Raw genomic sequence first — 26,911 nt, 5'->3', positions numbered from 1 at the left:
AAACCATAACGAATCAAGACAACTATGACTGTCTGCTTCCTCTCAAACGACTGTCACTCACCGCCATGGAAAGATCAATATAAGCACACAGTCTTAAACAGTGAGGATGACTGCTTTCTATTGCTTTGATCATGACTTTCCACAGTCTGTATTCCAGATTCATCAACCCCTTTATCAAGGAGATACAATCAAATCTCAGCTGCAATCTAAAGCCCGTTATGAGATTCCAAGAACACACTGACATTACTGACTTCTGCTAGGAGAATATATCTTCAATTAGGTTTTCTTCTTCTTATTTAAAGCATAAAAAACACACATTTTATTGAGGTTTATGCTTAAAACAAGAAAAAGTCCTCACTAGTATATATATATTTTGACTTGGTTAGGGGTTTCCCCAAATCATAACAGACAAATTGAAGCAAACAAAGCCATCACTTATGATTTGGCAAGTATTGCCAGCCTCTATAACTCTGTCTTTGTTTATAGTCAAACCAGCTGGGCATAGCAAGTGTAACGTAACACAAAGCTGGATTTACAAGACAAACTGTACTAATATCACTTACACTTGCCTGCATTATGATAATTGGCCGCAAGCGCATTTGGAAAATGTATTTCATATGTGAAGTCTATCTTTGGAAAATCCCGGTAAGACGCTTCAGATGGTCCTGTAAGAACATAAGACTTCGGGCCATTAGTGTGCTCAAATGTGTCTCAAAATGCCTTGAATGATGTACTGAGGTTGTGGGGGTAATATTCAGACAACCAAAGAATATATCAGGCTAACCAACAGTGTGGTAATTGGCAACCGCACTAAGTGTTGACACAAAAAGGCTCTTTAGACGCCTGGAACCTAAAACTACATATCAGTACTGGGTGCTGAAACTATTTGTCCGAAGGTGGCTAATATCTGATGGCCATCAGCCTGAAATTGGCTTGATTTCACTTGCGGGACAGTGGAGTCCTTGTCTTCCACTAATTATGGTCCTCACCTCAAATTTTCTTCCCACTGGGATTCCCCACAAGTCTTCTGAAGCAGTCCAATAGCTTCTTCTAAGGAACAGACTGAAATTTAAGATGTTATTCTCTGAAAATCTGCCTTTCTGCTGTAGCTCTCAAACCTCAAATCAATCATGGCATTCGTGAGCAAGCCTGAAATCAAACCTGCTGAGATGCGTCTTTCTGCTGCATGTTTGAACTAAATGTGAACACTGAACACTGATATACTTTAACATTAAATGCACCTTAAATTTCAGACATCAGAAGACTTAAAATATTGTGGTTACAATTGTGGCTACCATGTGAGATAAATTAGCATAAGTGTAACAAGAATTCTTATGAATGGTTACAAGCCCTGTTTCAAACATGTAATTTTAATGCCGAAACATTACACAAACACTTTATAACTAAATCAAATGGTATAGTAGGTTGATTAACCGTTAAGATAAGTTGGATAAAGTGATAGTCACTTTTCTTAATTATATATATATATATATACAGTGAGGAAAATAAGTATTTGAACACCCTGCTATTTTGCAAGTTCTCCCACTTAGAAATCATGGAGGGGTCTGAAATTGTCATCGTAGGTGCATGTCCACTGTGAGAGACATAATCTAAAAAAAATTATTTTTTAATTATTTATTTGTATGATACAGCTGCAAATAAGTATTTGAACACCTGAGAAAATCAATGTTAATATTTGGTACAGTAGCCTTTGTTTGCAATTACAGAAGTCAAACGTTTCCTGTAGTTTTTCACCAGGTTTGCACACACTGCAGGAGGGATTTTGGCCCACTCCTCCACACAGATCTTCTCTAGATCAGTCAGGTTTCTGGGCTGTCGCTGAGAAACACAGAGTTTGAGCTCCCTCCAAAGATTCTCTATTGGGTTTAGGTCTGGAGACTGGCTAGGCCATGCCAGAACCTTGATATGCTTCTTACAGAGCCACTCCTTGGTTATCCTGGCTGTGTGCTTCGGGTCATTGTCATGTTGGAAGACCCAGCCTCGACCCATCTTCAATGCTCTAACTGAGGGAAGGAGGTTGTTCCCCAAAATCTTGCAATACATGGCCCCGGTCATCCTCTCCTTAATACAGTGCAGTCGCCCTGTCCCATGTGCAGAAAAACACCCCCAAAGCATGATGCTACCAGCCCCATGCTTCACAGTAGGGATGGTGTTCTTGGGATGGTACTCATCATTCTTCTTCCTCCAAACACGTTTAGTGGAATTATGACCAAAAAGTTCTATTTTGGTCTTATCTGACCACATGACTTTCTCCCATGACTCCTCTGGATCATCCAAATGGTCATTGGCAAACTTAAGACGGGCCTTGACATGTGCTGGTTTAAGCAGGGGAACCTTCCGTGCCATGCATGATTTCAAACCATGACGTCTTAGTGTATTACCAACAGTAACCTTGGAAACGGTGGTCCCAGCTCTTTTCAGGTCATTGACCAGCTCCTCCCGTGTAGTTCTGGGCTGATTTCTCACCTTTCTTAGGATCATTGAGACCCCACAAGGTGAGATCTTGCATGGAGCCCCAGTCCGAGGGAGATTGACAGTCATGTTTAGCTTTTCTAATGATTGCTCCAACAGTGGACCTTTTTTCACCAAGCTGCTTGGCAATTTCCCCGTAGCCCTTTCCAGCCTTGTGGAGGTGTACAATTTTGTCTCTAGTGTCTTTGGACAGCTCTTTGGTCTTGGCCATGTTAGTAGTTGGATTCTTACTGATTGTATGGGGTGGACAGGTGTCTTTATGCAGCTAACAACCTCAAACAGGTGCATCTAATTTAGGATAATAAATGGAGTGGAGGTGGACATTTTAAAGGCAGACTAACAGGTCTTTGAGGCTCAGAATTCTAGCTGATAGACAGGTGTTCAAATACTTATTTGCAGCTGTATCATACAAATAAATAGTTAAAAAAATCATATATTGTGATTTCTGGATTTTTTTTTTAGATTATGTCTCTCACAGTGGACATGCACCTACAATGACAATTTCAGACCCCTCCATGATTTCCAAGTGGGAGAACTTGCAAAATAGCAGGGTGTTCAAATACTTATTTTCCTCACTGTATATATATATATATATATATATATATATATAAAATGTTCTCCATTTAACAATAACTTATAAACCTTTAAAGACAGCTTTACTGCATGTGAGCCTTCAAATGTATTAATTATTTGCTTTGAAATTAGTTCTAATGTTTGGAACCATTTACTTGTAAAATACTGAGACACTTATTTGTTTGTGTTTTTTACTTTTAATACTTTTTAAAAAAAAAAGTCTCAGGATGGAATTTTACACTGCAAAATTATATTATTTCATTCATATTGTTGTCCAGAAAAAAAAGATAAATTTACTTAAAAAGATCATTGTGGAAGATTATAAGCTTTATTTTTCTTACCCTATTGTAAAAATATATATTTTTAAATCAAACCTCACCAAATTTTGTTAGATTTATACTGATTATAAGAAAAAAAAACACGACATTCAAGATATATTTTCTTGTCCTAGTATCTTATGCAGTACATTAAAGATGCTTCAACAATACCAATTAAGAAGTGCACTGCTTTGATGAATCAACCTTGTCTGCGCAGTCTCTGTTGCCTTTAGACACCATTAATGGTTAGGCTCTGCCCTCCTGTGGTCGTCATGACAACTCCTCCCCTCCATCACCCTTTCACCAAGTGCAACATGTTCCTGGATCAACATCTTTGCTGATCCTGGAACAACATTCCAATCAACCAATCAGATTTGAGTGACAAGTTTAGAGTTTATGTCAAGTTTAGGCTTACAACCCAGGTTAGCTGCTTCACTTATCATTTCCCTCTAATTTTAGGGAGAAGTTATGGGTAGGGTTAGGTTTAGGGGTAGGGATAGGGTTAGGACTAAATTTTCAGACAAGAACGTTGTTCCAGGATCAACAAAATACGTCTTACTTGGCATAATCACTCGCAGGGAAGTTGAGCCTCAGAAAGGCTGAGATCTCTGCTTTACTCAGTCATGCCATGAGAACAAAACCCCATGAAACCGTCTTCCTTCTGTCGTTTGCAGAAGAACAGTGATGAGTGTTTACTGATTGATAAATGCTTCCTGATCCGTGGCACATTGCACAATTGGTCATATTGCTCTGATTTCCAGCTGCACAACTAGTTTTTCCCAAATGGAGCCAAAGGGTCACAGCAAACATATAGGGACTACGAACGATTCTTTGATTCGCATTATTCGGAACAGAGATTAATTCAAGAGTTTGTTTAGTGTTTAAATTAGTGGACCGCAGCAATGTGAAGTCTTTTGTTTCAAGGGATTGTTCTGTTCTCTTGTTTGTTGAGTCTGTCATTACAGATTTCATGCTTAGTCGTTTTAAAGCCTCTGGTTATGATGGCCTTGCAAATCCACATCCCACAGGAACACTTGTGCGTGTCCCGCTGTGAACGTGGAACTGGATTTAAGCAAAGAATTACTGAAAATTGGTTTATCTTCACTTCTTCTTTGGATCATTAAGAATGACTGAATGCTTAAATATGTAGGTTTATAAATAACTTGCCAGTATATGACTGAGTTTTCTAGATGTTTCCAGAGCTGTTACTGGTGTCTTGGTGGTCTTCCTCGCATAGTGGCTCAGTTTGTGAGGACAACCCACTCAGGTTTACAGCCTTTCTGCTGCAAATTTCAACTTTAACCTCCTATTTTTCTAGCCATTTAGATTGAAAGTGGCCAATATGTAAATGTATAATAAAAAAACCCTCACTGTTTTAACAGTATAGCCACAATATCAGTGTGAAAAAATGACTTGCTAACCTTTTCTGTTTTAAAATTATATATATACAAAGTTCTGTCATGAAACTCTAGATGGCGCAGGGTCCTAAAGGTGATGATACACAGGGCAACTTTTTGAGCAATGTTGCCAAGCGATTGTTGCTTGGGCACTTTTCCATAGTCAATACATTTCTATCTGGATCATTTTTATCGGTCGTGGGGCTTGTGTCTCATCTGGTTGCCCGTTGACGGCAACATTGCCCAGCAACAATGCTCAAAAAGTTGCCCTGTGTATCATCACCTTAACTCAACCTGCCTGTAATCACATCATTCTCTGTATGGCACAGCTGATTGGTTCATTCTGTATCAGTTCCCAATGAGCTTGCGTGCTCAACCTTCAAATACATGGGTAGCATTTGCTTTAGCAGTGCAGCGCGCTTTCAGAAACCCTCCACCTTCCCCAGCTCCACCTGTATAGATCTGCTGTGGGTGATTCATGCCTATATTGTACAGCAGCAGCAGCAGCAGCAGCAGCATGTCTTACTCACAGCAGTGTGTTGTGTGTGTATTGGCAGTAGCAAGTCCTGTACTTGCTCTGCAGCAGCAGCAGCAGCGTAGAAGATCAAACATATCAGCATTGTCAAATCCATTACCATGCCAAGTACCATGCTTATAATGGACATAGTCTTACAAGCAACTTTAAGGAAGACTGTGCTGCTGTTTGTGAGCAAAAACATCCAAATGTCTCAGTTGGTTTTAACATGGTTAATAGATTTCCTATGCTTGGTGAACGATGAAACCACACACATAACAGCAGGCTTCATACTTCCCTTTTAACGGAAGCCAAACGTCCTTGGACCGCTCTCGATAAAGATTAATACTTACGAAGATAATTCCCAAGAATAATTTTTTACAGACCCTTTAGTTTTTATGAGACCATATAGTAAACTTCAAGTCAAGTGTGTAGATTTTCATTAATATACACATATGTACACCATTTGTTTCGGTCTCCAGCTGTTAATTCACTTTGAAGCGTGGCCTAAAACATCCTCGCATTCTCACATGTACATGTTCGTCAACCATGCATGTATATCCCAGCTATGCTTTGATGGATGGATGGAGTCGGTCCCACTCAACATCTTCAGTTTTGCAGATAATTAATTCAGTGTCACTTTGGGAGAGGAATTCCAAACAATGGATTTGTTTGCTGTTGTTTGTATTGGGTTTTAAAAGCGATATGGAAAATTCTACGTAATTCTAGGATATAGCCTTATTATGACTGGGTGTTGTCAAAACAGTCAACCGCAAAAAGGCACACAAATGTGCAACAAATTTGTGATCAGAGAGCGCTTCATGTTGAGTAACAGCATCAGAATCTTCAACACACTTGACAAGCATTCTGAATGCCTGAAAGCCATGTTGGAGTGCACTCTCTTGCAACTCAAGTACATATTATGAAATATATACGTTACAAATTTGAACCTGTAGATGTATACATCTATAGGTTCAAATAGCCAACATCAGGCATCACACTATCATTATTAATTAAAAAACAAGCAAAATGCAACAATCTTACAGGGAAAAAGATGAAGTAGGCCTAGCAATTCCACGAGTCTCTTCAAAAATGTTTTTTTTTTTTTTTTTTTTTTCAAGTTTCTTCATTTTATGCATTTTTTTTTTTTTAGATGACACTGATGTTGAGCTACACTCATGGAGTTCATTATTTTGGACAGAATGGGGTTGGTGTGGACATAAATCCATCAGTTTAACACACTTAACAACACTTCCTGTGCAAATGTCTATTATGTTCCTCTTGAGGGATCAATAATATGAAGCCATTCAAAATGGCTTGAAGAAAGAAGCTCAGATAAGATTAATTCAGAGGACGTATTAAACCTTATTGTGGGAGCGGCAGTGGCTCAGTGGTTCATGTAGGTTGTCTACAAACCGGAAGGTTGGTGGCTCAATCCCCGGTTCCACCTGACCAAGTGTCGAGGTGTCCATGAGCAAGACACCTAACTGCTCCCGACGAGCTGGATGGTGCCTTGAATGGCTGACACCGCCGTCGGTGTATGAATGAGTGAGTGAATGGGTGAATGTGAGGCTAAATGTAAAGCGCTTTGGTGGCCATAGGTCTGTGAAAGCGCTATATAAATGCAGTCCATTTACCATTTATTATGGATCTTCAAAAACAAACGCTTTATTTGAGAACAGAGAGAGATCAGGTCAGACTTCAAGAACGCCCGTTTCTGGACTATTGATATCTGACTTTAAGCTGCCGCATGAGCTTTATTTATATATTTTTAGTTTAGATCATTGTGATTTACCTAACGTTGCATTATCAACATTACATTTAAATGTACTGTTTTGTAATACACAATACTGGTCTTATTGTGCACGATTCATTGGTGCACATTATTCTGATGGGAAAAAATGGCCTTCATTATTTTGGTAACACTTCACAATAAGCTTCAATTCCTTAATATTAATATTCATATAAATCAACAATAAAAAAATCTCACATTTTATTAACGTAGGTTAATGTTAATTAAATTTACTATTGTTGACTGTTAATTCAGTTTTATTCATAATATATTAACTATATAGTTTATACATCCTGAAACATTAAGAATGTATATGTAAAATTAACTTTAAAATAAAATAACATTACAATCCAATTAACTCCAGGACAAAATCAAGTCCTGTTTCACTTGGAAATATGTTGCATTACGAAAGTAAAAAGCCTTTTCATGTTTTTAAAACTTGTTAAAATCTGCATCACTATTTAATTGTAAAATAATATACCTGAATTAATATGTGAAAAACTTATTTTAAAGTTAGAATTTGAATCATTACAACACTTTACAATAAGGTTTCATTAGTTAACAGTAAAGAAATTTAGTTGACATGAACAAAGAATGAACAATACTTCTACAGCATTTATTAATTTTAGATCATTTCAATTTCAACATATACTAATACAGTATTAAAATCAAATGTTGTATTTGTTAACATTAATGCATTGTGAATTTAACTATTTGTATTAACTAACATTAATGGAAATGAATACATACAGTAACAAATGTATTGCTAATCGTTAGTTAATACATGAACTAATATTAACAAATGAGACCTTATTGTAAAGTGTTACCAAAAAAACATATCTATTGACGGTTCAGTGCATACATACCAAGAAATAAAGACGTTCAAAAGAAAATATTTAAAGACTTTATTATTCTCAAACGTGTCCCTTCATTCAGCATAGTTAGAGAGGTCTAGACTGAGTTAGAAAATCAGCCTTCTCACTGAAGGAAATCACCCAGAAGTTTCTATTTGATACCGCTGTTACTCATTGTCTGAGCTCTGCACACTCCTTTGCCAGCGACCTTGAAGGCAGCGCCCTTGTAAGTGGCCACACATTGGTCATCGGTGCGCAAGTCTGGCTGGACCTGCTCCCACACTTTCTTCTTAGGGTTCAGCTCCTTGTCAGGCTCACCTAGGCCAAAAAAAAAAAAAAAAGTGTCATTACTCATTAGTGATTAGTTTTCCCAACAGCTGCAAAAAGACTGAAAACAAAGCCGGTTTTGAAATCATCTCGGGGTGTCATTAACATCCACTTCAACAGGCTGACTCATAATTAATCTAGAACGAGTTTAAAGTGACTCCGTTCCATTAAAATCAAGCTGAGCCGAAGCGGGATGCTCCAAAACTCAAGGACTCATGGAAACCAGATAAAGACACCTGTTTTTGCTACTACCTACAATAAGCAGACATAAATCAAACCAAAATGAATCCAAACACTTGATTTAAATGCAAGACAGGGATCCTGGTTTTATGCGTCTAATATTCTAGCGCTGACCTTTTCACAACCACCATAACGGTACAAAAAAAGAAAGGTCACAGTCTGTCCCTATTACTTTTAATGACTACAGGACAGGTACAGATGCATGCAAGAAATACAAAAGAAAACCTCAACAAATCCCAGAGACTTTTGCATGAGAGAATATCAAATAATTGCATGGCAATTCATAAAAAGAACAAGCAGAACACAAGAAGAAAGAGTAGAAAAGGAAGTAAAAGACGTAATATAAAAATTGGTGTCTGTAATCCCTCTCCCTGTAATTATTGTCTCATTATTGCCATTTTGTTGTTGTTGTAAATGTCATTTTATGACTCCCAACAACTGGAGGAATTTGGAGAACTGCCTTATTCCTGCTACGTGCTTTGTGTTCGAACAACAACTGTGATTTACTGTGAAAAAACCCCCCAAAAAAACGGGACAACATCTTAGGCTTTTTCAGCCAAAAGGGAACACGAGGAAGAGCTGGGAAGGTGAAAGAGACATTATTCTCACTGTGTCCCGTGCAGATGGTCCACTTCTGCGCTCCACATTCACACAAATCCTGGGAATCTTCCCATTAGTTATTGTGCTCAAACACGAATGTCGCACTCTTCCAAATCGCATGCATGCCAGATCCACCATATTTCGCATCTTGAGAATAAAATTTGGATTGTTTGTGAGGTTCCCCAAAGCACTGAGGAATTTGCTCTTTATTTTTAATGGGAAAATAATATTAGCAGTTTGTGTAGATGAATGCAAACAACTAAAGGCTTGAATACGCTACGCAACTTTTTCCAGATTTTTGTCCAGATTTACATTCTGAACAAGTCAAGTGACCTTTATTTATAAAATGCAGATTGTTTCAAAGCAGATTTACAGTGATAAACAGGAAAAATCAGCTCTAAAAAGACGTTAGTCAGTTGAAATCAGTTCAGTGTTGATTCAGTTCGGTTCAATAACTGTGTAAAGTTAATAAATTATGAACTTAGTTCAATTTAGCAATAAAGCAGCTCTGGAGAAAACAGTGATCATCAGAATCATCCAGCTCAGTTCAGTTCTCATCCAATCGTGTCTTTGCAATCGAATTGCCGAATAATGAAGTCTATTATTGTGCAGAGCACAGAGATTTTACAGAAATTGCGTGATGTGCACAGACTCAGAATACGAGGGGATCCAACATGTTAGATAATTTGAGCTGATTTTAGAGCACATTGTTTTCATTTGTCACGAGGCACACATTTCTGTGCGAGTTTGTGTTCTCAACGACTTGAAAATCTGGTTGCATGTGATCCAGTCATTTAGTGTATGTATAACGCCTAGGGTTTGTCCAGTGCATTCCAGTTAAGAAACACGGAACATCAAGATCTTAAGATTTCAAAGGGAGAATTGCGGTTAAACAACAGCCTTGAGAATCTGTACCCCCTAAAGTGGCATAGCAAGATGTTTGACTACCGTCATGAGAAGGCTGGATTACATTACAGCTTATTATAGCTGAACTTGGACTGGAAGAAAGAGACCATCTGAATGACATATTAAATGGCCAACCTGTAAAATCTTCATCCTAACAAGATATTGTGGCAGGTCAATGATGCAAAAGAAGTTTGAGAGCTATGGCAAAAGCTTTTATATGGCTTCAGAAAACTTGGAATATAGTGCATGCATTATATAAATCAATTTTATGATATTTTAATGCAGTTTTTAGATCATGACAGCTGCTGGTCACCATATGCTCGTTTCATTTTTGTTTGTGTTTTTGAAAAGAGCAGCGTCAACATTTTGCCTAACGTCTACTTTCGTGTCTCATGGAAGAAAGAAACTCATACTGGTTTCGGAATGACATGAGGGCGATTAAATCATAGCAGAACTTTGATTTTTATGAGAGATATTCCTTTAATAAACCAGCATGAGGCACGCAGAATAAGAGGTAGAGATAGAGGTAATCTCGTATTTCATTGCAGTACGTTTGTGTATTAATATGAAACGTTACCTGGGAAGGCCTGGACGGAAACCCTGTCTCCAGCCACGGCTCCACTCGGGGGATCCAGGATTTCAACTTTCTCCGGAGAGCTGGCACACATGACCATGGCCTGAGACAACACGCCTCTCATCTTAGCAGGCTTCAGGTTGCATAGCAGCACAGCCATACGATTCTGCATCTGAAGATGGAGGAATCCAGAATAAGGAATAACGATCAATTAAATGTTTGACTTTTTATTGCATGGCAGAAAGATAAATTATGCAATGGTCCAAAAATATCAACAACATACTGCATAATAAGGAACAGCTGGGCAACTTCATAATAGCTGAATTATTCGTTTTTATAACCAAGAACAAGGGAGGCAGAACAAAACAGAGCCCTAACAAAATTAATAAACTCAATACATGCAATAAGCAATCTCATTCATCTCAAATCCTGTATTTAACGAACTGTGGACATTCAATATCATTTCAACTCTATAAATGCACAAACATACATAAAGCAACTGTGATGTAGTCATAACCAGAGGGGTGGAAACCCTACACGATTAAATGAATGAAGGAAACAGATGCGTTTTATAGGTGTAATTAGAATTTCTGACGAGCTGCTAGGAATCCCCTAAACAAATCATAAACTCGGGGTTCTGGAAAATAAAACACAGGAGACCGATCTGTCTGCATGGAGCAGGTTTATGGACCCGCATGAATCGTGCTAGTGCAGACGTTTTATGTGAGAACGGTAAAACTGAAATATCCCCCTTCACAATATTCTGACACATAACACCTAATCAACAAAAGCATTCTTTTTATGGCAAACAAAGATTGCTCTCAGGTACAATAGCGAGGCGTACAGTGTTCATGTAACTTCAGACTATTGCATAACAGTCTAGTAGGGGTGTAAATATTAGCTTGATTACAACTGGAGATTTGGCCATGATTCAGTTTGTTTCGTGTTTCAGTAACATTTTAATTCAAGGTGACACTTGCATGTAATAACAGTACATTATGCATAATTAAATAAGTAAGCTTCACTAGTTAAACACTAGTACTGTACTTAAACTACAGTAAGTACTAATAATTAATTAATTAATATTACTCAGTACTTATTTGTGTAATTACACTGTAGCAGCATTACCATAAAATAAAGAGTAAACGATATTTCTTTCAATTTACTGAAGACAAATGTAACTGGAGGGACAATTTAAAGACACCCTGAAATCAAAATGTAAGTTTTTTTTAGCTTTTAGTATGAATATGTTAGCCTTAAGGTTATGAATAAGCTGGTGTGTTTCAAAACAATGACAAAATTCACATTTAGGAGAAACAAGCATTCAAAACTTAGTCTCTCACTTCCGCTAAAATGAATCACGGACTTCAGCTTCTCATCACAACTTCTGTCCAATCAAATGCTCTCAAGAATCTGAAGCATCCCGCCCCCTATGCTATAAATACCACCTGACCAAAGCGACCGTTGACACGTCACGGTGCAATATGGGTTGGAGATGTGTGTTCGGTTGCACGAACGCTCAAGTTTTATTCTGCTTTCCAACTGTACGTTGGTTAAGAATGAAATGAATTAATCCTCTACTATTAAATCCAACGTATCATCAGTGCTCGGATTCGCTAACAACATAGTGTCGGGCCAGATCTGGCCCACATCTGGTACAAGTGTAATCCACATGTATCAGATGTGGCCCGGATCTGGGCCAACACTGTGTTGCTGTCTGGGTAAACTAAATGCTATTGGCTATATGAAAAGTGGGAGGAGCCATTCAATATGTCCCACCTTAGCTTCCTGTTTCAGTGGAAATTATGTCAACGCATCATACAAAGCTGCGCGTTCCAAGACACTTCAGTGGGCTTTTAATTTTAGTGAACTGAAAATTGCATAATCAGTCAGATCTAACAATGAAAATTAAATGCACTGATAATAACTGAAAAAAACAATTAAGTGCAATTATGAAATGAATTAAGGCGCGTTATAAATGCGATAAATGATGTGTTGCATTTCAGTGATTTCTGTAACGATGACCGTGATAAACACAGGTGTTAGATATGGATACCTGCTCCAGAGGGATGTGTTTGACCAGGCCACTGACAACAGTGCGTGGAGCCGCGTCGCCCACATCCACCTGCTCAACGTAGAGAGAGTCGGCGTCAGGGTGCTTCTCTGCGCTGATGATGCGGCCCACCCGCAAATCCAGTCGGGACACGTCAACTTTTGCCTCTTCCTGAGGCGGCGCCGCTGGCTTCTTCTCTTTCTTCTCACCTGGACCAAAAGCGCATCAGAATGTGTCTTTCAGATATTTTTGTGTTTGTAAATCGGAACGGAATTGCTAAATTATGAATCATCAAATAACACACCATAAATATCTGTGAAAAGCACAAGCTGTGTATGTACTGCTGTTACAGACATTGCAGCAACATCTAGCCTGACTACGTCAGACTTCGTACTTCCGCTCAATTTCATTTCGCTTCTGTACTCAGTCTGAGACAGCGTAATAGCTTTCCGTTTTCCTCCGGCCTTAAAACAGCCGGCCAATCAACGAACAGAGGGCGGGCTGAGAGCTGTGACGACGTAGACACTGATTGTACCGTGGATGCGTAGATTTACTTCACATAATCTGCAAACGTCGTTCACAGCCATGTTCACTCTGGTATTTCGCTCGATGGTTTTGTTTTCGCATCATACATGTGTTTACAGTGGAAGTTAGATGCGGCTGAGCATGCGCATAACACACGCCATAACCAAACGTTATGTGATTGGCTTACGGGTAACCAATGATTTTAAACTTCAGACAAGCGTCCCCCCGCGAGAAAGAAAACGCTTTTCAATTATGCCATGCCAGACTCTGTCTACGAAGCAAAGCGAAGTAGCAGAGTTTGGTATTACCAGGCTAAGCAACATCAGCACACCGTGTCATTCTGGGGTTTTATTACAGTACACGTCGACCCGGAGGAAATGTGCTTTTAGTTTGTGAGGTGTTTTTAAGGCAGCTCTTTGATAGATATTTTTAGCTTTGCACATTGTTCCCCAGGGAGCTGTTGGGACACTTTTCAAGCCATGTAAATTATCCAGGCTTGTCATTTCTGATCTGTTTTCGAGCTTTACTCGAAACAACTCTGCCAACAATGGCTTCAGTATGGCGTTTGTTTCTAATCACACCAGTCATTTGAAAAAGTGTACAACTTTATCACGGTTTCCGGACATATGAGGTCAGGGGACACTGTTTTGGACCACCACCCTGCAAATCTTGAAATGAAAATGGCTAGCCTATACAAGCGCTACAGTTCAAAAGTTTGGGGTCATTGAAATTACTTTAAATAAAGAATTTATACTTTTATTTAGCAAGGATCCTTTTATCAAGTGACAATAAAAACGTACATTGACTCTAAAAAAAAAAATGCTTGAAAAATATTAATCAGCACAACTGTTTTCAACATTCATAATAGTAAGAAATGTTTCTTGAGCAGCAAATCATCATATTAGAGTGATTTCTGAAGGATCATGTGACACTGAAGACTGGAGTAATGATGCTGAAAATTCAGCTTTGATCACAGGAATACATTTTTGAGAGAGGATTAGGGATTCCCAATTTTAATGTTAGTAGCACTATATTTAATAATAATTAGTTTATTACAAATAAAATTATACAATTAAACAAATATATATATTTTTATATAATTTGATCAAATTGTTATTATTATGCCTTCCCCCCACCTAAACATTAGGCTTTGGGTAGTTAAAATCGTTAATAAACAAAATTACCTTCTTACCCATAAAAACCCATATTGGTCTCAAATGTTTGACCATGTTGACTGTAAACTGTATTTATTTTATACAGACATTTGATGTATTTGAAATTTTTCATGCCAGTTTCATATCAGTTTTATCTAACATATCTCTTGTTTAATGTTTGACTTTAACGCTTGAAAAAGTCACAGAAATGCATTTTATTTTTGTGGAAAGTCCCAGTATAAATGTTTTATTTTTTCCATAATTATTCACTTTCACGTAGCATTGCAATGCGGCCTGGTAAAACCCTCTTCGCTTTCACAGAACACCTTTTAAATTCCACGTAAAGTTGTCAACAGCTTTTTATTCCAAACCTTTAAAGAGGAAAAACTAGAGTAGTAGACGACCCTTCACTTTTGCATGCAGAGTCAGACCCTGCATATAATTAATTCAATCACAGGCTTTTGTGGTTTTTATAATTTCAATTGTGATTTTGATTAATCACACAGCCCTAATTTAAGTCTAGAAGAAAACGTGCCAAGATTCCTCCTAGTCCTCTTAATGTGACGAGCCATAGCACTGCCAAGAAAGAGATATGCATGAAATACAGGTGCAAGAGAGGCTTTCAACCACGCCGAAACACAGCATTCATCAACACTGAAGGAGGAGAGGCACACTTGAGAATTATTAAACTGCTTTTGACATCTGGCCCACAGGAATGTCAGAGAAACACACAAGTTAACTTGTTTTTCCCTCAGCCCAATAATGCACAAACATGCTCTGTGATTTTTGTACTCAGATACTCAGATATGAACAGAGTGTTCCAAGTTGAAGGGATTTAAGTGATTTGAAATGAAAATCATTTTCATAATAAATAACCATGAAAGGAAATCTGATTAATTTCATATGCTCTGTTCTTTAGGATATGAATACTTATGAAATGTAACAACCCGAAGACAATAGTGACGTCTTTAAATCTGGTTTGCCTTCAGATCTGACTGTAACCCAAATGAGTTTGACCTGCATCTGGTCTCTTCTCAAACTGTGCAAATGCAAATGCAAATTCTGACACTGACATATAGCCTGACAACATCTCATCTGACCGCAGATACTGAATCAGGACAACGCGTTTTTACCCAGGCACTCTTTACTTAAACTGTGTCTGGCAGGAGAGATAACAGCTTTCATGCACATCTTTCAAAATAAAAGTCTTGCATCAGAAAATCACGTTTGTTAGTTTGACTGCACACTCCGCGACCCACCAGTTGAGAAACACTGGAGTGAATCATTCACATATTCCCCAAAAATTCAATTCACCCCTAGACACGACAGCCTACCCTAAATAATTAGCTTTATTTATGGTCCTGTTATAGACACTTTCTCCGATAACACTTTATTTTACAGTGTCCTTGTCCTAAACCAAACTTAATCCTAAACCTAATTAATACTGCTCAGTAACTTCACCGATTTGCGACCCACCTTGTATTGTAAACAATATTTACTTATTCTCCGCAATGAAAAAATCACGTTTATTTGTCGGAAAAGTCCACCGTGTGACACAAAACCTAGTTCCAAGGCTTTCGTGAAAACTACTAATTATAACACATTTTTGTATCCCTGTCCATGGACAGTCGGATCGACAGAGGGTTAATATTAACAGAACAGTTATTGTTTAGCAAAAACTAGGTTTAGCCCTGAAAATTATATCGTACTCTGTCTACTCTTTAAACAGCATTATGGTAAAAATGGAAGCTTTCTTACCTGTACGGGCGGAAATGACAAAATGGCAGTTTCTTTCAGTTTTTCCCCTCCGTTTGGCCTAAAACTCTGTGTTTGTGGTCATCCAGTTTGAAGTTGACAATAAAACACCGAGGTTTTTCAGATTTTCCATTGTGGCGTTCTGTCCGTATTCACGATTCTTTGCAGCTTTTAGACGCTGCCAACAACGCGCTGGATCCTTCACTGGAAACCGATAGTAACTCACTCCTGCTAAACGTTCACTTTTTGAATTCTTTCACGTGGGAACAATACAAGTCAACACCATTATGACTAAAAGTTTGCTAAGTAGTATGTCCTACTAAAGCAAGGCGGTATTTGACTAGTAAGGCCGCGGCGTATCCATAGCAGACTGAAGGGAGTGGCCCAACATGCCCAAGTGCATTGTGGGTGTTGAAGTTTTCCTACCAATTGGGTATTGGGTAGCAGGCATTGCTGTTGATTCATTTGCAATACCATCCAAAACGTTTGCATTGTCAGAGCTTTATTTTAAGGTGTTACTGTGTAATTATGCATTTAATGCCAAAATAGGCTTTCAATAAAACTTGGCTGCCTATAGAGAAAGGTGCTCTCTAACTTTCTCTATAGGCAGCCAAGTTTTATTGAAAGCCTATTTTGGCATTAAATGCATAATTACACAGTAACACCTTAAAATAAAGCTCTGATAATGCAAAAGTTTTGGATGGTGTTGCAAATGAATCAACAGGAATGCCTGGAAACTTTGCCACTGCAGAGATGAACTGTTATAAAAGGAAATGTCATACTATTAATCTCAAAAGTATGCTTACCCTTCTTCTCAGCTTTCATCTTTTTCGCGTCATCGTTGTTTTTGGCAGGTGGTGTTTTTGTTGCGGGAGCAGAAGGGGCTGCTGGGGCAGGGGGCTCTGCGGCTGTCGGTTTAGAGACACACTGGATGCTGGGCTCCGCTGAAGGCATGGCCACCTCTGTCACTGCGAAGAACAATTATTTGACTTCTTTATCATTAGAAAAACAATCCCAAATACTCACCACAAGGTGAAGGTTTGTTTACTAATTTGAAGGCACTATATTAACACTCATCTTGCACTGCACAGATTTGTATCCACTCAAATGCTCTCAAGAATGAGAATGTCCCTCCCTCTAATACCACCTGTAACTAACTATGAATATAACAAGGAACAGCACAAAGTCTGGCTAACTTTTTCATATTTTATTTTTAACATTAGTTCTGTGTTTAGGAGTTTCTGACCACCCAGCAGGCATCATTGATGTTTAAATGTGGGTGGTCATGCGTTTAATTCTGGACTGTAGAAGTTTTGAATTCTAAAAGTTACAGTATGTTTTCAAGTTCAGCATCTTAGTACTTCATTATTTAAAGAACATCAGCAAGAATAGTGTGTTATGTGATATGATACCTCCTCTACTTCTTTCCATTTCAAAAAGTTGTTTCTTCAGGTCCTCAATGTCCTTCTTGAGCTTGGCGTTCTCCACCATCAGTTTCTTCTCCTCTTTCACTGTGGCCTGCACAACTACACAAAACAACATTTATTAGAACAAGACAAACACACATCAATTCAGAAGTGACAAATAAGGATGCAGTCCTGTTTAAAATATTATTAAAGGGATAGTTCACCCAAAAATGGAAATTCTGTCATCATTTACTCACCCTTAAGTTGTTTCAAACCTTAGAAAGAAAAATGTCTTTCTTCTGCTGAACACAAAAGAAGATATTTTGAAGAATGTCGGTAACGAAACAGGTCCATGGCCCATTGACTTCAATAGCATGGGAAAAAAAAAATACTATGGAAGTCAATGGGGAAATCAACTGTTTGGTTACCGACATTCTTCAAAATATCTTCTTTTGTGTTCAGCAGAAGAAAGAAATTTTATTCTTTCTTGTATGTGAAGAATAAATTCATACACATACTTGAGGGTGAGTAAATTATGACAGAGTTTTCATTTTGGGAGAACTATTTCTTTTATATAGGAAATATCCACTAAATTAAAGTTTTTGTGCTTTAAGCAACACACAAAGGCATTTTATTTTTTGCCGTTCAAAAGTTTGACTTTAAAAGGTTGACTTTTCAACTTTATTCTCGAAACATGTCGACTTTAATCTCGAAACATGTCGACTTTAATCTCGAAACATGTCGACTTTAATCTCGAAACATGTCGACTTTAATCTCGAAACATGTCGACTTTAATCTCGAAACATGTCGACTTTAATCTCGAAACATGTCGACTTTAATCTCGAAACATGTCGACTTTAATCTCGAAACATGTCGACTTTAATCTCGAAACATGTCGACTTTAATCTCGAAACATGTCGACTTTAATCTCGAAACATGTCGACTTTAATCTCGAAACATGTCGACTTTATTCTCGGAACATGTCGACTTTATTCTCGGAACATGTCGACTTTATTCTCGGAACATGTCGACTTTATTCTCGGAACATGTCGACTTTATTCTCGAAACATTTCGACTTTAATCTCGAAACATGTCGACTTTATTCTCGGAACATTGTCGACTTTAATCTCGAAACATGTCGACTTTATTCTCGAAACATGTCGACTTTATTCTCGGAACATGTCGACTTTATTCTCGGAACATGTCGACTTTAATCTCGAAACATGTCGACTTTATTCTCGGAACATTGTCGACTTTAATCTCGAAACATGTCGACTTTATTCTCGAAACATGTCGACTTTATTCTCGAAACATGTCGACTTTATTCTCGAAACATGTCGACTTTATTCTAGAAACATTTCGACTTTATTCTCGAAACATGTCGACTTAATTCTCGACACATGTCGACTTTATTCTCGAAACATGTCGACTTTATTCTCGAAACATGTCGACTTTATTCTCGGAACATGTCGACTTTATTCTCGGAACATGTCGACTTTATTCTCGAAACATTTCGACTTTATTCTCGAAACATGTCGACTTTATTCTCGAAACATGTCGACTTTATTCTCGAAACATTTCGACTTTATTCTCGAAACATTTCGACTTTAACCTCAAAACATTTCGACTTTAACCTCAAAACATTTCGACTTTAACCTCAAAACATTTCGACTTTAATCTCGAAATGATAGCATTTTTTTTTTTTTTTACTGATTTTTTTTTTTTTACATTGCGGTTCAGGGCTTCCGTACATTTCTATTTTAATATTTCTGCTTAACTTTTTTTTGTTGTTGTAATAAATGTATGAAACCTCCATGAAAGCGAATGTTGGCACTTGCATTTGAACTCGATTTTTAAGATGTTCCTTCTCTTTCTACTTTTCATCATCTCTGGCATTTGTATTTCTCATTGACCCGCAATCTCATTGCATGAACACACATGCACGCCTCATGCATCCGCTTACTGGCTTTCTCTTTCAGCAGCTGGACCTGCTGCTTGAGGTATTCGATGAGCTGCTCAGCCTCCGCAGCCTTCTGTTCCAGTCTCATGAGTGAGGGTGTGTGGCCAGACATCCTGAAAAGAGATCGTACCAGGAACCTGGAAAATCAAGCCAAAGGGAAAGATCAAACGCGGTAAGAACTCTTAGTCACTCATAAACATGCTTAAAAAAAAAAAGATCCTCTGGGACATCCTATCTGTGCTTGGGAATATGCGGCACTCGAGAGAGCATGACCTCTTTAAATGAGATCTTTCAGATCTTTGGCGCTCATAAACATGAGGTGTTTTGGCAAACTTTACACAGTGCTTTAATTTGTAATTTATACCGATATGTGGCCAACTTTCTGTCCTAAACCCCTTCCATGAAGGGGAATCATAATGAAACGTCTGACACCAGCCAGATGCTTAACAATAGATCGGCTAGACGCCAAACAACATGTGAAAACCTCATCAAAGAGTACATTCTACATCCTATTCCCAGTGAACCCTACTTTGCATTCTCACTTCAGTACCATTAGACCATTTGAATCGCCAAGTTGAAGTTCGTCAACAACCATATTCCCGAACAAGGAAGAGGATGGAGATCAAGCCATGTGGCATCTAAATGTGTGTGTTCTCATGTCCACGAGGAGACAAATCCTGCACGATTGCGTCACTGTCCTCTCGGCCCCTGCCGCCACTATAAAAGCGTTTTGATTGAGGAATCCTCTTTGGGTCCACAATGGATCAAACAACAATTCCCATTCAGTCAAAAGACAGCTGGTGAAGGAACATGGACACATTACACATTTGGCTTCGGCTCATCCCCTGCAAAAGGACTAAGGGATTTTTTACAAGGCGTAGGAAAAGAGAAGAACACATCATAACACATAGTGCAGGGTGGTGCTGGAAAACAACAGCTGGCGCGGGATGAAAACAGAGAGTTCAGATGAGGAAATTAGAAACACAAAAAAGCTGGAGTTGATAATATCGTGGATCAAAGTCTCTTGTTTTTGAAGTTCTTGAACTGCTTTAAATGGGCCTGTGGTGGAAGAATTTATGAGCTCCATGACAGGACTGTTTTCATTTGCATAACCCCTGAAAACGTGTCCCGGGGCCGAGCCGGAGCCCAAAACACTTCCAGCAGTGGTCACCGGCGTCGCATGACAGCCAATAAATGAGAATGTAAGCCATGCAACGGATATAAAATTTGTGAAATGCAACCAAAACGGCATCTGTGAAAGGAACCATGAAAACATCAGTGCTCTTGAAGACATTTAAGGCCATGTGTTACATCCGACACCAGTGAACACTTACAGGAGCAGCTGTCACATTCATGCAAGTCTGAATGGCGAGGAGATAACGACCACGCACTTTAGTCAGCGTTTCCATTGGCCACCAGCCCCCGTCATATCGCAATAAAGACTTCATTCTCTGTTACTCATCTTTAAGAAATACTCAACTATCGGAAGTTCGGAACTACTTGCATCCCACAGGAATGATTCTATGTAACAGTAATTGTCCCCGAAATAACTGCATATTAGGAACCCAAAACAACTTTGTTAATTTATGATTTATTACTATTAATATATACGTATTAATATAACAAATATGAACATATAACAAATAAATAACTTATTTGTTAAGTTTAAGGTTTGCAAAACCAACATATAATGCCCATTTTAAGATAAAAGAACTGGAGTTCTGATTTATATACACATCTATGACACTTATTAAGGTTTACAACACCTCCATGCTTTAAGTCACTTCACTGATTTGAAAAGTAGGAAATGTTTCATGCAACTGGACTCTATTATGTTAAACAAGATAAAGGCTTTCAGCCATATATATGTGGCCTGCGCAAAAGTATAATCATGCAATATGATAAGAATAATATGACACATTGCACTGTACATTTGCTAAATTAATTGCAATGATGTATTTGGTTACACTTGATTTGAAGGTGCCCGTGTTACAGTGTCGTCATATATTTAAGTACTAAGTAATAATAATTAACTACATGTACTTACTATTGGGGTAAGGAGTGGTTTAGGGTTAGTTGCATGCACCATTATAGTAATAATTACTATAGTAACTACATGTAACGTGTAACAGACACTGTAAAACAAAGTGTTACCATGTATTTTAACTGAAACGGTCGGATATACACAGAAAACACTTTAAAAAAATACATTTTTATACGGTGACTTGTTCAGAACAGGTGAATGAACTAGTTTGACAGACCATATACTGCAAGTGAAAGTAAATACGGAAAGCAAGAAAGAATTGTTAATAAGAATTGTTAATTTCAAAGAACATTAGCGTAAATGTTAAGCTTACAAACACAGAAAGGAAATAACAATATGTTTATTTTTATTACTGTTATCATAAATTATGATAAACCAGTTTCACTTTTTAACCCTTCACAGCAGATTTCTACGCAAGGATGAACATTTAACCATAATGTGCCATAATATGAGTAGTGACATTCATACAGGGGGATCATCATGACATTATTGTCTTTTTATAGATACAGTGCTGACTGTCACTTCTCACATGTTGGTCAACAACACGGCATATTTGTACGTCTGCAGCTCTATAACAGAGAGTTACATTCCTAATACATTACATAGACAAATAAACAAAACATGTATTCGTGCACTAGTACTCACATACAACTGCAACCGTATGTTTCTTTGCTATAAAGCCACACGCTACACACACACACACACACTCGTCTCTCACCGGCGTCAACGGGTGATGACGCCACGGTCACGTGTCGTTCAGCTGTTCGCTGGCGCGGGATAAACACGCCACGCGATTCAGCTGTTTACAGTCTCCGGAAGACTCCACCGATCTCTCAAAATCACAAATATATACCTGTGATATTATCAATGGACACGTGAATCAAATGGAGCAGTCTTTCATTTCAGATAAACAGGTATGCTGCTGATTTTATTTTGCTTTTGTAATTCACAGTTCAAAGCGCCAGCAAGCATGCAGAAATGCATGTGTGTACAGTGTACTCCAATTACATATCGTCAAATATTATTGGTTTAGTTTATGTTTTAATCATGTTCATGACAAAATATTATGCTATGCTGTAAGATGAAACATACACGTTTTAGTGTTATGATTCTCCTGGTATATTAACTGTTGTAAGTAACTATTTTATGTTGTATTTAAAAAGAAAACAATATACTGACTGATTTCAGAATGACAGAGTAATGTACGAAATTCATTTAAAAGTATTCAGCGATATATAAGTGTATTCTGTGCTCCGTGTCAGTGTGTTTGCTGAGCATCAGGTGAGTCATGAAGCCTCTCAGAGATGCTGAACTGGGGGCCTCCACCTTCTTCGCTTCTCCTCTTCCTCATGATGTGTGTGGCAGCAATGGACTTCCTCTCACCCCAAACTCCATCAAGATCCTGGGACGCTTCCAGATCCTCAAGACCATCACCCATCCCAGACTGTGCCAATATGTGGACATCACCAGAGGGAAGCATGGTATGATCATGGCTTTCTTTGCTTTAGTTCACTGTGTTTCTCTCAAATATTCCCAAATAAGACCGTCCGTCGGCAAATAATAGTAAATACAGTTCATTTCACAGATATAACTTGAAAACAATTCAGCTACTCTCTCAGAATCTTTAAAAAATGTGTTGGCTTTTCTCCTTGTAAACCGTTTTGTTTCATAATTGATGAACTTTGCAACATTGGCACTGCTATTAAACTGAATTGAGCTGCTTTATAACCTAAATTGAAGTCTTTTTATAATTGATAAACTTGCCATATTCACAGTTATTTTCCTGTTTACAACTGTAAAACTGCTTTGAAACAATCATTCTGTAGGATATAAAGCACTATGTAAATAAAAGCATCCAATCATAATAGAGCTTTCCAGATCAAGAAAGTTTTTGTGCAAAATGTATCAGATTGTGGTAAAACTTTACAAGACGGTTTCATTTGTTAACGTTTAATGTATTAACTAACATGAACTAACTATGAGCAATACATTTGTTACAGTATTTATTAATCTTTATTTACGTTAGTTAATAAAAAACAGCTGTTCATTGTTTGTTCATGTTAATGTTAACAAATACAACTTTTGATTTTAATAATGTATTAGTAAATGTTGAAATTAACATTAACAACGATTAATAAATGCTGTAGAAGTGCAGTTCATTATTAGTTCATGTTAACTAATGAAACCTTATTGTAAAATGTTACCCAGATTGTTGTCATATCTAGTTAGCTGTCTATTGGACATCCTGCTCTCTAGATATTAAAATTAAAAGAAATATGTCATGGCATGTTTTTGCAAGTCATTCATTTGAAATGTTTTCTATTTCCTTTTAATGCCTCGTAAGTCTGGTTTTGTTTTCTGGTGCTCTTCAGAGTTTTATTCTCTTTTATCCTAGTGATTTTTATCTCTGTGGTTTAATGGCATTATTCATGTGCGGAATCCTTTTGCGAGATTGTTTCTTTTTATCTTTGTTTGCTTTATGGCTGTTAGTTCAGTATTTATCATGCACAATGCACTTTGGTTCATGCATGTGTGCCCTATGAGATCGATGCATGTGTATGCAAACACATGTGTTTGAAGTCCTTATGACATTATGCAGATTTATTAGAGTTATTATAACTTTCTTTCATGTTTGAGAAATGACCTTCAATACAAGTCATCATCTTGCTGGAGGGAATATTCATTTCTGAGGATATTGAAAATCAGTTTTTAAGTCTTTAGGGAAGACGTTTTTTATTATTCTTCACTGTGCTGATTAAAATGGGAATAGTAAACAAGAATCTTGTACGCTTCAGGGCAGCTGCAGTTGTAAAATAAGTGTTGTTGTTTTTTTGTTTTTTTAGATATTGTGACATTTCCTGGATGTTTTTCAGTTGCATATTTGCATGCTGAATATCTTTTCTTGTTGCACTGTTAAAAATCAAGGTACCAAAAGTTTTTTTTTTTGTGTGTGTGTGGAAGTGCAATATAAGTTCTTGAAAGATTCTTTTTTCTTAGCGTGAATAACATTTTGATAATCTAAAGACCCTTTTTCCACTTGTGCAATGGAAAGATTCCATGGATGTTAAACGTTCTTCATGGAACCATCAATGCCTTTAGTTTTGGATGAGAGCTGAACTGAGACGACGATGACATCACTGTTGTCTGTGCTCTATAGCTGAACTGAACTCATTTCATCCATGAACTTTAGATGGTTATTGAACAGAACAGATTCAACACTGAACTGACTTCAGCTAAACAATGACACTATTTTCTTTTTAGAGCTGCTTTACAGCAGAATTGATGTTTGTTAGTTTGCATCATTAAATCATAATTTTCCTGTGTATCACTGTAAAGCTGCTTTGAAACAATTTGTATTGAATAAAGCACTATATAATGAAGGCGACTCTCTTTTACACTGTACATGTTTCTCCTGCGCATACAACAACTACGCATGTGTCGGCGAGCCAATTCCCCATCCTTATCAATAAGGTCACAGTTAGTACACCCATGAACGGTAACCAGATTACCCAGTTTAAAGGGGATAGTTCACCCTTATGTTGTTCCAAACCTGTATGAGTTTCTTTCGTCTGTTGAACGCAATCAAACAGTTGACGGTAGCCATTGACTTTCATAGTGTGAAAAAAATACCATGGAAGTCAATGGCTCCTGTCAACTTGTTTGATTTACAACATTCTTCAAAATATCTTCTTTTGTGTTCAACAGAAGAAAGAAACTCATACAGGTTTGGAACAACTTGAGGGTAAGTAAATGATGAGAAAATTAAAATTTTGGGGTGAACTATCCCAAAACACAAAATAATCATACAAAAAATGTATGCATGTATATTATGTTTTTTCCCGTGTTTGTTATCTTTGCAACTACGTGCTTTAAACTCTTTGTTTTCTTGTTATTTTGCAGAACGGCTGGTTATTGTTGCTGAGCACTATGAAAAAAGCCTAAAAGATCTTCTGAAGCAGGGGAAACCAGTCAGGTAACAATCAAGACCTACTGAATAATGCACCTCGATGAACGCACACAATTGTTCAAATGTTTGGGATATAAGTCACCTGAATGAAAGGCTCATTATGCGGGTAATTGTCTTCTCAGGTGTGAACCACATCATTATTCATGATCATTCACGCCCCCACGCATATTGCCTTTCCAAACAAAAAGTGTCTTACAAAATTTTAATCAGTGTATTGTTTTATGTGAATTATTAGGCAGGATGATTTTCAGATCATTTTGAAGCAAAAACTCTAGCCGACAACATCCATTAGTCAAAAGTATTGTGGACACATATTTAGTATGTGTTTTGTGGGCTTATTTCAGAAACTTTAATTTTTATTTATTTCAATAACCATGCATAAACATTATTCTCTCAAAAATACAAACATGTACATACATGTTGCTCACATATTATGGTAGCCCTGTTTGTGCTAAATAGTGTGTAATTACACCTTTGCCATTAATATGTTTATAAGCAACTGAAAAAAGCACAAATGTCAGGGCATGTCAAAACATATCAAGGACCCCAAAAAACCCTTGACCCCAGAGGGTTAATTTGATTAGAAATGGCCAAAGCCGTTACTCCAATATCTTCAGTGTCACATGATCTTTCAGAAATCATTCTAATATGCCTATTTGCTGCTCAAGAAACATTTATTATTATGTTATAATGAATTATTTGACGAATGGAAGGTTCCAAAGAACAGCTTTTATTTGAAATAGAAATCTTTTGTAACAATACTTTAATTCAGCATTTATTTGAAATAAAAAGTCAACATAAATGTCCAAACTGTACCATGGTATTATCATTTGATGCTAACACTGTACCATGGTACTGCCACAGTATTTTCTGAAAGGCATATTTGAACGGTTCATATTCTTCAGACTTCACTCAGTGACTAGTTTTTATCAGTTTTATCATTTTGAATCTGTTCTACATTATCAGGTCAAAAGAACCATTGGTATTTGTGGCAGAGCTTTTTTTTTTTGTTCTGAGATTCATTAGCGGTTTGTATGCTCTCATGTGGAAGCTATTGACACCGTTGTCAAATTCTTCTTGTGGACAGTTTTTGCAAAGCTTTTCTTTTTGTGAAAGCATTTGATCGTTGTTTGTGTTTTGGCTCACACTATTATATATAATAACAATATGTTGTATTAATATTGACATTGGGATCAGAGTTTAAGAAAATAATGAATGTTAATATAGCAGGTGTGAATTGGGCCAATGTGTCATCAGTTCAAACTATTGCCATAGACTGAGCAAATGCTAAAAATTTAAACCAGTAAAGCTTCACATTTTAGACAAAATATAAAACATCAAGAGACAATTTACAGTCAAACCGATCAGTCCAGGAATATTTCACTACTCCATTGAATAATCTATTCAGTATATTTTTATATATACTGTTATGTATTCAATATATTATAGAATATTAGGAA

General features: G+C 37.4%; 2 protein-coding genes across 2 annotated transcripts in view; one reads left to right on the top strand and one right to left on the bottom strand.

The window, feature by feature from the left end:
- Window positions 1–7,976: 7,976 nt before the first annotated feature.
- Window positions 7,977–22,218, bottom strand: aimp1a (aminoacyl tRNA synthetase complex interacting multifunctional protein 1a). Its single transcript, XM_084103633.1, has 7 exons — window positions 22,130–22,218; window positions 19,444–19,577; window positions 17,487–17,600; window positions 16,881–17,042; window positions 12,644–12,849; window positions 10,591–10,759; window positions 7,977–8,258 (listed from the first exon to the last, which is right to left on the bottom strand). Coding segments are annotated over exons 1-7 (954 nt in total). The 5' UTR covers window positions 22,132–22,218; the 3' UTR covers window positions 7,977–8,091.
- A 40-nt stretch (window positions 22,219–22,258) lies between these two features.
- tbck (TBC1 domain containing kinase) overlaps window positions 22,259–26,911 on the top strand; it is a 54,705-nt gene continuing 50,052 nt past the window's right edge. Inside the window, exons 1-3 of the mRNA XM_084103616.1 lie at window positions 22,259–22,398; window positions 22,747–22,965; window positions 25,385–25,457. Coding sequence (XP_083959742.1) covers window positions 22,773–22,965; window positions 25,385–25,457 — 266 coding nt within the window. The 5' untranslated portion in view covers window positions 22,259–22,398; window positions 22,747–22,772. The remainder of the gene's footprint in view (window positions 22,399–22,746; window positions 22,966–25,384; window positions 25,458–26,911) is intronic.

The sequence above is a fragment of the Abramis brama genome, assembly GCF_963993115.1.
Source record: "Abramis brama genome assembly, chromosome: 2".
In the NCBI taxonomy this organism is placed as follows: domain Eukaryota; kingdom Metazoa; phylum Chordata; class Actinopteri; order Cypriniformes; family Leuciscidae; genus Abramis; species Abramis brama.
The sequence above is the reverse complement of the archived record's forward strand: the minus strand, read 5'-3'. Positions and strand labels throughout refer to the sequence as shown.